The following is a 13,093-nucleotide window of genomic DNA, read 5'->3' on the forward strand; positions in this document are numbered from 1 at the left end:
CTGCTTATGTACTTGTAGTTCCAACCACTCAATGGGTTACGGAACGTGGATAGCTGAGTCCATACATTTGCTATCAGTTTAAAAATCTAAAAAATATGACCTGATCTGTCATAATCATTATCTTCCCATAACGAAGAGTTTTCAATGAATCTTCATCTTCATAGTTTTTCTTATACTGAAGACCCACAATCTTGATGATATTGTTAATTTCAGCATTTTCCATGATCTGAAACACATTGAAAAAGAACAAAGATATAATCATCTATGTTTCTTAAGTGTTTTTGAGCCTCAGTACTTTGAATTATTACTTACACTTTGATTAATCAGGTGTGTTAAGACAAAATTTCAATGTATACAAGCTCTCATTTCTCATTCTCTCTGTGAGTATGTGTGTCTGTCACTAGAGACTGAGATCAGGGCTATGTACAAGCCAAACATACTCAATTTATTTGAATAACAGTCTAAGATATATTTTAAGATGACTAGTGAGTAAGAGTATGAAATATAAGCATGGATTTATATTCCATTCCCTCCCCCACAGCACTTTTACAGTGCTGGGGATTAAATACAGGGCCTTATACATACCAGACAAGTACTCCACTACTGAGTTACACTCTATCGGCCCTAGAGTCACATTCCAAAAATAGTATTACAGCTTACCTGTTTATGAGAAGCTTCTCGCACATTGAGTATTTTTCCTCTAAGAGGAAATACCCCATATTTATCTCTTCCAACTACACCAAGGCCTGAAACTGCCAGAGTTTTGGCTGAGTCTCCCTCAGTCAGGATAAGTGTACATTCAGTGGAGTTTCGACTCCCTAAAATAAAAATATACAAATTACTTTTAGTACATTTAACTCAATCTCATATATACTTAAGACATATTATCAACAGCCTGCAATAAAGCAAAATAATCTATAACAAATTATCTTAAGAGTAAAGTGGACCCAAGAGTTATATATGTGTATATATGTATGAATGTTATGCCTGTACATATGTATGTGCAACACAAAGAGGGTGTTGGAGTCCTGGAACTGGAGTTTGGACAACTACGAGCCACCTGATGGGTTCTAGGAACCTGAACCTACGTCTTCTGCAAGAGTAACAAGCGTTCTTCTTAATTAATGAACAAACTCTCCAACACCGCCCCCCCATACACATTTTTTTTTCCAGTTAAGGGTCATAATTTATTAATCCAATAAGTAGTCAGTCTATCTTATCTATGGTTTCACTTGAAAAAAAAAGTTTTTTATTTTGAATTATGTTGTCTATAGGGGTTTATGTGTATATGAGTACAGGTACTTCTAGAAGCCAGAGGCATTGGATTGCCCTGGAGCTGGAGTTACAGGCAGTTGTGAGCCATCCAACATGAGCACTAGGAACCTAATCTGGGTTCTTTACAAGAGCAATACAGGGGCTTTTACTGCTGAACCAACTCTCCATGATTTTACTTTCCACACTTTCAAACACTAAGTAGAAAATTCAAGCCCAATTATGAAAGCACATGTTTACAATCCCAGCACTTTAGAGAATGAGATAAGACAATTATGAGTTCAAGACCAGCCTGGGTTATATAACAAACACAATTAAGTCTCTAATTTGGGACCCACATGGTAGAAAGAGAAACAGTTTTTGTAAGTTATCTTCTGACCTCCACACATGTAGCACACACACACAAATTAAAATAAATAAATATATAACTTTCTTTTAAGGTTCAAAAAATAAACAAATCAATTAGTTTTGTCTCATGTTTCTAAACTCCATGCAATCCTACTTGTTCAAAGTGCTCATACATAATTTTATGTTAGTCATTTAGTAGCTTTCTCTGTTATCAGATCATTTGTCTTGAATGAAAATTTAAATACTCATTATGTAGTAAACAAATGTAACATAATGCTTATATTACTCACTTCTCTCATTATACAGCTATGGCTGGTCTAGAACTCACTATATAGGCCATGCACATATTTGCCTGCCTGTGCTAGAGATAAAAGCATGTCTGAATTTATTAATATCTTTTATAACATAACATTCCCCAGAACCTTCATAGGGTGAGTTTGGTACAATAAGACAGTTATTATAGTACACATCACTTTAACTGCTCTACTAGCTAATCTCAATGTGTTTTTATCCTAGGTATATAAGTATAAAAGAAACATAGCATAATAGGGTTTGGTATTAGCCATGGTTTTTAGCACTCACCAAGGGTCTAGGAATATATCCCCTGAAGATAACAGTTTTATTGTGTAGCCCTGGCTGTACTAGAACTCACCCTCTGTAGACCAGACTAGCCTCAAACTCACAGATATCCACCCGTCTCTGTCTTCTGAGTGTGGGGGATTAAAGGCATGTGACACTAATGCTGGGCCTAATATCTTAATCTCTTAATGCCTCATAAATGTTATGAGGCTGTTGGATAGTCTTTTGATATTATATTGCAAATGCTTGTTAAGTAGATCACTGTATCCTTTTTAAAATCATCTCAGTTCTATTTAAAATGTCCCATATTTGAAATAACCTATATATCCAATAAGAAATTGGTTGGTTTTTGTTTTCCAAGACACGATTTTTCTTTTAACAGTTTTGGCTATCCTGGAACTCATTTTGTACACCAGACTGGACTTGAAATCACAGATAGGCTTGCCTTTGCCTCCCAAGTACTGGGATTAAAGGCTTGGGCCACTATTGCCTGGCATGAAACTTTATTTTTTAAAGAAAGCATTTTTGCTGAACATTAAGTGTTAAGAGAAACATATCCACAGTATGCCGCTATTATTGATGTAAACATTAAATGTGTACCTGCATCGTTGGCATCATCAAGTTTGGGGATTCCCTTGATTCTGTTATGTTTCACAGCTGAACACTTCTTGTTTAACTGGATTTGGGCCTTAAACTTCACCCAGTTTAGTATGCTTTCGACAATACCACAGCTAATTGCCTTCAAAACAAAAAAAAAAATTCACATTAAGAAAGATTCGGTCAAATACAGAATATAGGAATATATTATATTGTACATAAATAAAATAACTCAAAAAAGCTGGGTGTGGTGGCATAAACCTTTGATCCTAGCACTTGGGAGGCAGAGGCAGGTGGACTTCTAGGAGTTTAAGAACAGCCACACTACCTAGTGAGATCCTATCTCAAAAATCAACCAAAAACACAAAGCAAAACAAAACTCAAAACACTGCAACATTTCTAGACTGGGCTGTGTGTGTGTAACATAGTAACCCCTGGATCTTTGCATGTTAGGTTATCACCCATGAGGAAGAAGGGGCCTCTGGGCTCATTCATGGACTTACACTGTGCCAGGCACTGAGTTACTCGTTGGAGATACAGTTGTTAAAATAAGTTAGGACTAGGGAGATGGCTCAGTGATTACAGACGATTGCTATGCATTACCCAAGTAAATGCTAGATAGTTATGGCAGCCTACTTCTAATTCCAGCCTTGGGGGAGGAGACAGGGGATCTCTAGAGCAAACTGGCTAGTGGGACTAGCCATATCGCCCAGCTGTAAGTTTGATTGAAAGACCCTGCCTCATCCATTAAAGTGGAAGAGGGATCCAGGATGACTCCTGAGATCAACCTCAGGCTCCACATCCATGCATATCCCTCACACACATGCCTGTACAAACAAAATATGCATACCACACACACAATAGAAAAGAAAAAGAAACTGAACAAGGCATATCTGTGCCCTCATGTAGTGGAAGGTATAACATATTAGCTAGAAATAAAAAAATTACAAGTGGGGGCTGCAGAGATTGTTCAATGGTTAAAAGTACTGGCTGTTCTTCCAGAGGATCCAGGTTCAATTCCCAACACTCACATGGCAGCTCACAACTGTCTGTAACTAGGGGATCCAACACCCTCATACAGACAGACATACATGCAGGCAAAACAACAATGCACAAAAAGAAAAAAAAAATTACAAGAGTGGCTGGGTGGCAGCAGCACACACCTTTAATCCCAGCACTTGGGAGGCAGAGGCAAAGGATCTCTATGGAGACTGGCCTGATCTGCAGTGTGAGTTCCAGGACAGGCTTTAAAAAGCTACTCTGTTTCAACAACAAAAAAAGCTTTCAACAGGCAAGAGAACTTGTATTTGATAATAAAGGATTTCAAGTGAAACCAGAAATGTCATTCAAGAGCACTATGGAGGAGAAGACAGGAAGCAACAGGAAGGTTAAGAATCTGTTATAGTAGTCTGAAGAGATAATAGTGGGAGGCTAATGAATTATCTAACAAATGTTCCTTACTGGTTAGAAGAGAGGAAATAAAGAGGCAGCTCCTACTTTTATTTTTTATTCACTCTGGTTGGTTGGTGTTTTTTAACCAACAGTTTTGTGTGATGCAAGGTAGAGTTTCTCATATTGGGAGAGTATCGGTAACTAGTTTAATTTGTATGGTTTTGGTAAATACAGGCAAACTGATAAAATAGCACCTAGTTAAGACTGATGACCCTGTCAGATCAGGGCCAGGCATGGTGATGTACTGTTTAATTCTAGCACTAACACTAACAGGGTACAAGCAGGATGATCTGCAGCAGACAGTTTATGCAGAGCTGAGGACAATGAGAAATATGTAAGACATTTCTATTTTCATTTCCATGTAAGCACTCACAGCTTTGATGAATTTTTCACTTAATTGACATGTCGATCCAAAGCTCTTGGCCTGTAAAGTCATGTTTTCTTTTGTCTGAGAGTCAAAGGTTGGGTTTTCAATCAAGGAATTTACGAAAATCCACATGTGGTTTTTCACCTGTAATCAAAGTTGATAAAAATCACCAAAATGTCTTTATGCTCCACCCCATCTTAGTGCAAGTAAAGCCAGTGTTTTAAACCCCCCCCCCCCCGCCACACCCAACCCTGTCTTTCTTCACTTCAGGAGAAGGAAGCACACAGAATGCCGTCCGTACCTGGTGTGCTTTCACGGCAACACCACCCTTGTTCTTCTTCTTCACCACATCGACAAGTTTACTCACGATCTGATCAGTTACATAATCAACATGTCTGCCACCCTAATGAGAAAATAGCATTTTAAAAGGCCTCAGAATTAAAACATTAATTGTAAACATAATTTAGACATTTAAATCCATTTTACATTATATAGTTAAAAAAATTAAGAATCCTGAAGAATCACCTTAGAAGTAGCAATGCTGTTGACAAAGCTGATTTGTTGAAAGCCTTTTTCACTCATTGTTAAGCACACTTCCCACCTTGGGTTTACTTGTTCATGTACTACTTTCAGTGCATTCCCAGTTTCATCTAACTTATCCTTCAAATACATATCCACATAGCTGCGGAACCCTTTTACCTGTATAGGGATTAAAGAGACTAGCATTAAAACGATGGGAAATCCCAGCAAACAAACAACAATGGAAAAATGGAACCAATAACAGACTATGAGACTACTGGAGAGAGATGGTTCAGCGATTAATAGTACTTGCTGCTCTTGCAGAGGATCAGCATTCAGAGCTCAGCATCCATACAGAGGCTCACAACTAATCTTTAACTCCAGTTCCAAGGGATCTGATGACCTCCTCTGACCTTGGGCACTAGGCATACATAGGAGGTACATACATGTGTGCAAGCTAAATATTCACACATAAATAAATACATTTAATGTTAGACTGTGAGGACTGAAACTTTATTTTAAAACTTTAGCTTATGTGTATATGAGAAAGGGGCAAAGTAGGGAAAGAATAGGGTATGGACATGCCATGGTATGTAGGACTTTGGTATGAAGAACTTTCAGGAGTCAGTTAACTCCTATCAATATGGGTTCCAGAGAATGGAAAGCAGGTTGTCAGGCTTGCCTGGCCAATAATACCTTTACCTCTTGGGCCACCTTTTGGGGTTTAAAAAAAAAATTCAAACCAGGTATGGTGGCTCTTGTCTTTAATCCTAGTACTTGGGCAGCAGAGGCAGGGAGATCTCTGTGAGTTTGAGGCCAGCCTGGTTACAGAGTGAGTTCCAGGACGGCCAGGGCTAGACAGAGAAAACCTGTCTCAAAAAACAAAAAAAAAGTGTGGTGGCACATGCCTTTAATTTTAGCACTTAGGAGGCAGAGGCAGGAACATCTCTGTGAGTACAAGGCCAGCCTGGTCTATATAGTAAAATTTTAGGCCAGCCAAGTCTATACAATGAGATCTTGTCTCAAAAACAAAAAGTTTCCTTTACTGAGTTTAAAATGGGATGATTTGCCAGGGATGGATGAGTGTGGCAGCACTTCCTTTACTCCCAATGCTTGGGAGGCAGAGGCAAGTGGATTTCTGTGAATTCAAGGCCAGCCTGGCTTATAGAGCTAGTTCTGAAATACCAGGGCTACACAGAGAAATCTGGTCTCAAAAAACAAAAAATAAATGTTAAGTAATAAATAAAATCATGCTAGTCAAGTCTTTTATCAGGAACTTATCTGAAAAGTTGTAAAAAATAGTGGGTGGAAAACAAACTGTGCACTTGACAATGATCACAAATTCCTTTGCCACCTTATTACAGAAAAATACTCACTGGCAGCTTATTTCCATTAAGGAAAACTTTGACATCTTTAGTGGAACCAGCAATATCATATGCCCTTCTAACCATCAGTGCAACAATATCTTTGTCCAGGCTCTGCATCTTAAACTTAGATAAATCAGGCTGGAAGGTAATACACGTATAATCTTCTCCATTAAAGGGCTTGAGTTCCATGTCACCAGCTCTCCCCATGTTATCCATCCATGTCTATGGCAGTAAAGAACAGGAAAGATGAAAAAGTCAATTAATTTCACAAACTAGAAGCAAATAATTTAAGTGTATAAGTTCTGGAAAATAATTTTATGTAGCTTAAAATTGTTAAATTTAGCCAAAACATTAATGTCATTATAAATAACTGTATTACAGTTTAAAGACATGTTACAAGATACAGATTTACTTACCTGTTTGAACATTTTCTTGTATTCTCTACTGGCTGTTTCCACAGTAAATTTGGTACTGAATATGTTACACAGCTTGGCTCCATAGCCATTTCGACCACCTGATCAAGCAAATATATAACACTACTTAATTATCCAATTAAGATTCTTTTCTTATGTTTTATTTACTTTATGAGTACTAGAATAGAACCCAGCCTTGGCCATGCCAGGCAATCTGTAACTCTGCTTTCTTTAGCTTTGAGCTTTTATTTCTTCTTATATGGGGGTTTTGCCTGCATGTGCATGAAATACCAACAGAGCCCAGAAAAGGGTGTCTGATTGCCTAGCACTGGAATCACACATAGTTGTGAACTACCATCTGGGTGTGGGAATTGATCCCAGGTCCTTTGAAGACCAGTAAACTCTTAACCGTAAAGCCATTATTCCAAGTGCCCCAGCTTTCCTAATTGCTGCAAAACTATTAAATATGGCTTATTTTATCTACTAATCAATTTCCTCCCATCTCTCTCTCCCTTTGGTTTTGAGACAGGGTTTTTCTATGTAGCCCTTGCTGTCCTGGAACTCATCCAGTAGACCAGGCTGGCCTCGAACTCTAAAACTTTTATTACATTTCATGTGTTTGACTGCTTTCCCTACATGTATGCCTGCCATTGCACCATATGCATGCTTGGAACCACAGATGTTAGAAGAGAGCATCAGATCCCCTGGAACTGTAGTTACAAGATGTACATGCTCACAACTGAACCTGGGTCTTATGCAAGAGTAGCCAATTCTCTTAATCACTGTACCATCTCTTCAGTCCCCTGATGCCATATTTTTAATCCTCACACCACAGACAGATATTTAAAAGAAATGTTTTTTTTTTCAGCAACAAACATTATTTTCTATTGATACTCTACCTGTTACTTTCTTTTCATCATCATCATAGTTACTAGAGGTTAAGAGCTGTCCAAATATGAGAGCTGGGACATACATTTTCTCAACTTTGTGTTCAACAACAGGAATTCCTTTTCCATTATTCCATATACTAATTAAATTATTTTCTCTAAGAAAAGATAGAAAATTTTATTATACAACAAACTTTAAACTGTGCTTAACATCTGAAAATAAAATACATACATCTACAAGTTTCAATTTCATTCTGACTTTCTACATGTATACCCTTTTCCACCATGTATATAGTTCCTAATGTTCCTGAAATAGCATCCAGGGGTAGGAAACAGAAACCTTTTCCAACACCTGGGTAGACACTGATAATGCTGAAAAAAATATGAAATTTAAAAATATTAGGATTGATGGGAGATGTCATTCTGTATATGTTTTTCATACTGGTTAATGAATAAAGCACTGTTGGCCAATAGGAAAGGAAGATAGGAGGGACTATGAGACAAGGAGGAAATAGGAAGTAGGAAGGAGGAGCCAAGATGGAGAGTCTGGAGAGAGCAGTATGCAGCAGCTGGCTCCGGGTAAGAAGACCACATGGAAATACATAGATTAACACAAATGGGTTAACACTTAAGACAGAGCTAGCCGATAAGAAAGTAGTAACTGGCCAACAGTATAATATCAAATACAGAGTCTGTGTGTTAATTGGGGCTGGCGCAGCGGCAGGACAAGACCAGGCCGCAGGCAGAAAACCCATACTCGTTACATAGGATAAACAAAAGAAAATGAATTGTACTCAATTAAAAGGACAAAAATCAGGAAATAATGATACCACTTCCAAGAGGATCATCAGTATATTTTAGTTTTCCCACCCAATAAAACACACTGAAAAACATTAGAAAGGAAAAACATTACTGACAATAAACAAGCTGCCCTGCCTGTTTACAAAATGTTAAAGTCACTCAAACAAGTCAAAAAAGATTCTTATTTTAAATTATGTATATGTGCATGTATGCTTATTTGCACATGAGTGCAAGTGTCCACATACTGGCAACCAAAATCAGGTCCTGTGCAAGAGTGTCAAGTTCTCTAAACTGCTAATTCATCTCTCCAGCTCAGTTACTAGGACTTTTATCTTAGTTATTTTGGGTTAATTCTCAGAAATACATACATACATACATACATACATGAGAGCTAAAATGGGACACAAATGATAAAAATAATACTTGTTTAATATTACCTGTTAAAAAAAAAAGATCAGTTAAAACTAGCTCAACATCTTTAAAAGATTGTTATCAAGTATTTAAGTACAATCAAGTATGTAGTCATCATTTACATACAACCCACAAGAGCTTTAAGAGCAGTTCATGTCACCACTGATCAGGCTAATAAAAATGTGAAACCAGCATCCTGGCCACCAAACAAGGAAACATGAGCATTTAAAAACAGAAATGTAAACCCAAATTATTCTCTACTACCACCTGCTGGTTTGCTGTTACAATAGCATCATCAAAGAAACAAAATGACCAATTATTGCAAATGCTAGCTGAACTACTATACTATTTAGGGATTAAGCATCACGTTTATAAATTATTCCGTAATGGTTCAGAGTAAATACAGACATTGTTTTTGTTTTGAGACAGTGAGTCACCATGAAATTCTAATTGGCTCAGAACTTACAGATCTATCTGACTCTTCCTCTGGATGCTAGGATGAAGGGTGTATGCTATCATCTGGCAAGTTTTTTGTTTTGTTTTTCTGTATACTGGGGCTCAAACCATAGACTGTACATGTGCTACCACCAAGCTGTTCTCAGCTCTTTTTTTAATTTAAAACTTTTATTTTGGGACATGGTCTCAGTATATGCCTCAGCCTCCAAAAGAGCTAGAATTACAGGCCTATACCACAAGGCCCAGCTGGAAAACTGTTGGACTATCAGTATAGTGCTGCTCACCTTTAATCCCAGCACTTGGGAGGCAGAAGCAGATAGATCTTTGAGTTTGGCCAGCACACTGAAGTTATATAGCAAGTTCCATCTTAGCCAGAGCTACACAGTGAGACCCTGTCTACAAACAAAAACCAACACAAAACAAAACTACTGATAATTGTTAGTTTTAATGTTGGGTACCCATAGGCTGTTCATTTTAGAAACCTGTCTTTCTGTACTTTTGCAAACCTTATTTTATTTTCTCGAGACAGTATTTCTCTGTGTAGCACCTGGAACTCACTTTGTAGGCCAGGTTACTCTTAAACTCTACCTCTGAATACCCAAAGTACTAGGACTAGGGTATAATAAGCCACTATTCCTAGCAGGAACCTTAATAAAAAAAAAAAAAAGGCTATCTTAAAGCAAATACAACAAATAATATGAGCCTTAGCAAACAAAAGGCTAACACTTACGGATCAATTGTGACTCTAATACAAGACATTTTTGGGTCCCTTTGTTTGTTGTCTGCAGCATTAACTGTAAGAAAATGAAATACACTCTTAGAAGACATTAAAGTACTTTAAAACACATCAGCTCTACAATATAGAAAAATAAATTCACAAGTAACAAAGGATTAACATTAACAAGGTGTTAGTTTACAGCAATTTTTCTTGAGACAGAACCACAGGTATTTCATGCTGACTTTGAACTTGCTATGTAGTTAATAGCCTTGAACTTTTGATTTTACTGCATCTACCTCCCCAGTGCTAGAATTACCACCCTGCTCTTTTACTATAGCGATTTAAAAAAATTATTCATTGTTATTTAACCTGCATTGTTGTTTTGACTGCATGTATGTCTGTGTGAGGGTATCAGATCTTTATAGTTACAGGCAGTTGCGAGCTGCAATGTGGGTGCTGGGAACTGAACCTGGGTCCTCTGGAAGAGCAGTCAGTGCTCTTAAGCATTAAGCTATCTCTTCAGCCCTATTATAGCAATTTTTTCTGGACTTTGTAAGACTGCTTCTTTTTTTTTTTTTGAGGCAGGGTCTAGTTGTCATAGAACACATTATATAGACCAGTTCATCTCAAACTCAGAGATCTGCTCACCTCTACTTTAAAGCCATGAGCTGCCACATCCAGCAGGCATACATGTCACTTTTGACAACTAATTAAAATAAGAGGAGCTATGTGTACAGAGGGTTTAGTATGAATGATACTTAAGAACTTGACTAGTAGATCTTTATATACAAATATTTACTTACCTAGAATCTCATCAAAGATTTTATACAAACCAGGAACAAAAGTTACTTCTCTATAGTTAATGCCAACATCTTCATCGTAAACCCACATTTGCTTTAAAAAAAAAAAAAAAGCAAAGAGTTATTTTTATTTATGTATTTATTGTTTTGTCATTAATAGTCTAGTCTTTCTTTTCTTTTTCTTTTTAAGATAGGTATCTTACTATGTAGCACTGGATAGCCAAAAACTGGCTACACAGACCAGGCTGGCCTCAAACTCAAGAGATCCACCTGCTGCTGCTTCCTGAGTGCTGAGATTAAAGGCATGTAGCAACACACCCAAGAGTAAAGTCTTCAATAAAGGTTGAAATCTATGTGTGTGTTTCTGTACATGCACGAATAATAGGTCAGTTCCAGTGACACTCAGTAAGTGAAGTACAAAACATTAGCCTGAAAAGAACATGTCACTTAACAACAGCTTGGTTTTACCTGGGTAACCAATTCCACAGAGCCAATGTAGGTATCTGGGCGGAGCAATATATGTTCCAATTGTGTTTTCTTCTGATAGATTCTTTCAACAGATAGTCTTTTCTTGGCATCTTCATTTTTCTTTTTGTTAATTTGCATATTTTCATTTACAGGCTAGTTAGTCATTAGGGGGAGAAAAAGAAAACTGATTTTTAACTATAACGTGATCAAAAACAATAACTAAATATCTACAATAATGATAAACTCAATGACAATTTGTCATCTGTTTGTAGGTACTGGTAGAGTTTACATAGCTTTGAACAAACAATTCCATTAAAATATTTGTAACTAGGTTCTAAGGGGTATGTGTGTGGTACTGGGGATGGAACCCATGGCCCTGTACATGCCAGGCAAATGTTCTGACTGCTGAGGAAAATTCCCAGACCTTTTCCATTTGTTTTTCCCTGTTGTTGTCTTTAACACAGGGTCCCAGCTAACTAGCTTAAGCCATCCTTCTGCTTCAGTCTGCGGAGCAGCTGGTATGTCCCACTAGGTCTGGTATACTTGATATACCAGATATATTGAAATATCTGCCTTTAAACACTATTTTCATGTCATAAATAAGCTACCCTCAATTTCTTTCATCAAATGGGCAAATACTTAATGAGTGCCCACGTAAGTCTCGGGCAGATAGGTAACACAAGGTGTTATTTTGCTGAAGCTGTTGGGATGCTGGCAATGCAAACCCTTAGCCACATTCACACCCTGCAGCAGGACGGTTTTGGGGCCACTAGATCGGTCAGCTCCTCAAGGATAACTGTCATACTCTGCACCTTTCGCGACGAGAGTCATTCAAATCAACACGAGGGCAGACAAGAAACCAGAGCCATTAGAATACGGAGCCATCGCAGTACGAGTGGCCCCTGCCCCTACAAACAATAAAAACCAACGATACTCAAGAAGTCGGTTTGGACGATATCATTTGGTAAGGAACTTCACCCTGTCCACGCCCCCCCCCCAGGGCCTAGGAGATGGGGCTGACGCGATGCCAGCCAGCCCTCAGGCCAGGAGCCTCAACCCTCACCGCCTGCCAGGGGTGCAGAGGCCACGTAAAGGCTCTACCGCCCGGGCCCATCCGCGAGCTGTACCTGCAGCGGCGACAACTCCATGGTGACGGTCCTGAAGGGGCTCGTGAATCCCGAAAGCGACTAAATCAGTGGCAAACGCGAGGCGACCCGCGACCAGAGCGCTCCTCCACAGACGCACGTCGGTTAGGATGGCTTCCCTAGTTTCATTTGAACCTTCTCCGAGCCCGCCCAAACCAGAGGAACCAATCACCGAGTCGCTCTTATTAGCTCTGTTTAGAGCAACCAATCGGAGACGGTCTTTTATTCATACCAGCGGCCTGTTCGAATGAACCAATTAGGTAAGGGAGGCGGGAGAATCTTCACGATAGACCAATAGTCTATTCCTGTAGCAGAGACGTACAGGAAATCTGACCAATAAAAAAGGCCCATGTGCTCCGGAAACTCTGAAGAGAAAAGGCGTTTTGCAAGCGCAAAGCTTTCCTCAGCTCTCCGCCTGAATAAAATGATGTAGAAACGGATGTTCATTCTTTATCTCAGATTCGTTAAAATTACAGAAATTCTCCCTTAATCC

At 38.5% G+C, this 13,093-nt stretch overlaps 1 protein-coding gene across 1 annotated transcript in view; it reads right to left on the reverse strand.

Annotated features, from left to right (window-relative positions):
• Top2a (DNA topoisomerase II alpha) overlaps positions 1-12,729 on the reverse strand; it is a 30,072-nt gene extending 17,343 nt beyond the window's left edge. The window contains exons 1-13 of the mRNA XM_051176098.1: positions 12,583-12,729; positions 11,456-11,608; positions 10,991-11,081; positions 10,200-10,263; positions 7,814-7,959; positions 6,918-7,015; positions 6,511-6,723; positions 5,141-5,314; positions 4,917-5,018; positions 4,622-4,759; positions 2,800-2,938; positions 661-818; positions 101-226 (exon numbers count right to left, since the gene is read on the reverse strand). Of these exons, the coding sequence (XP_051032055.1) occupies positions 101-226; positions 661-818; positions 2,800-2,938; positions 4,622-4,759; positions 4,917-5,018; positions 5,141-5,314; positions 6,511-6,723; positions 6,918-7,015; positions 7,814-7,959; positions 10,200-10,263; positions 10,991-11,081; positions 11,456-11,608; positions 12,583-12,603 (1,623 nt within the window). The 5' untranslated portion in view covers positions 12,604-12,729. The remainder of the gene's footprint in view (positions 1-100; positions 227-660; positions 819-2,799; positions 2,939-4,621; positions 4,760-4,916; positions 5,019-5,140; positions 5,315-6,510; positions 6,724-6,917; positions 7,016-7,813; positions 7,960-10,199; positions 10,264-10,990; positions 11,082-11,455; positions 11,609-12,582) is intronic.
• Positions 12,730-13,093: the final 364 nt, after the last annotated feature.

Source organism: Phodopus roborovskii, unplaced genomic scaffold, assembly GCF_943737965.1.
Source record: "Phodopus roborovskii unplaced genomic scaffold, PHOROB, whole genome shotgun sequence".
NCBI lineage: Eukaryota > Metazoa > Chordata > Mammalia > Rodentia > Cricetidae > Phodopus > Phodopus roborovskii.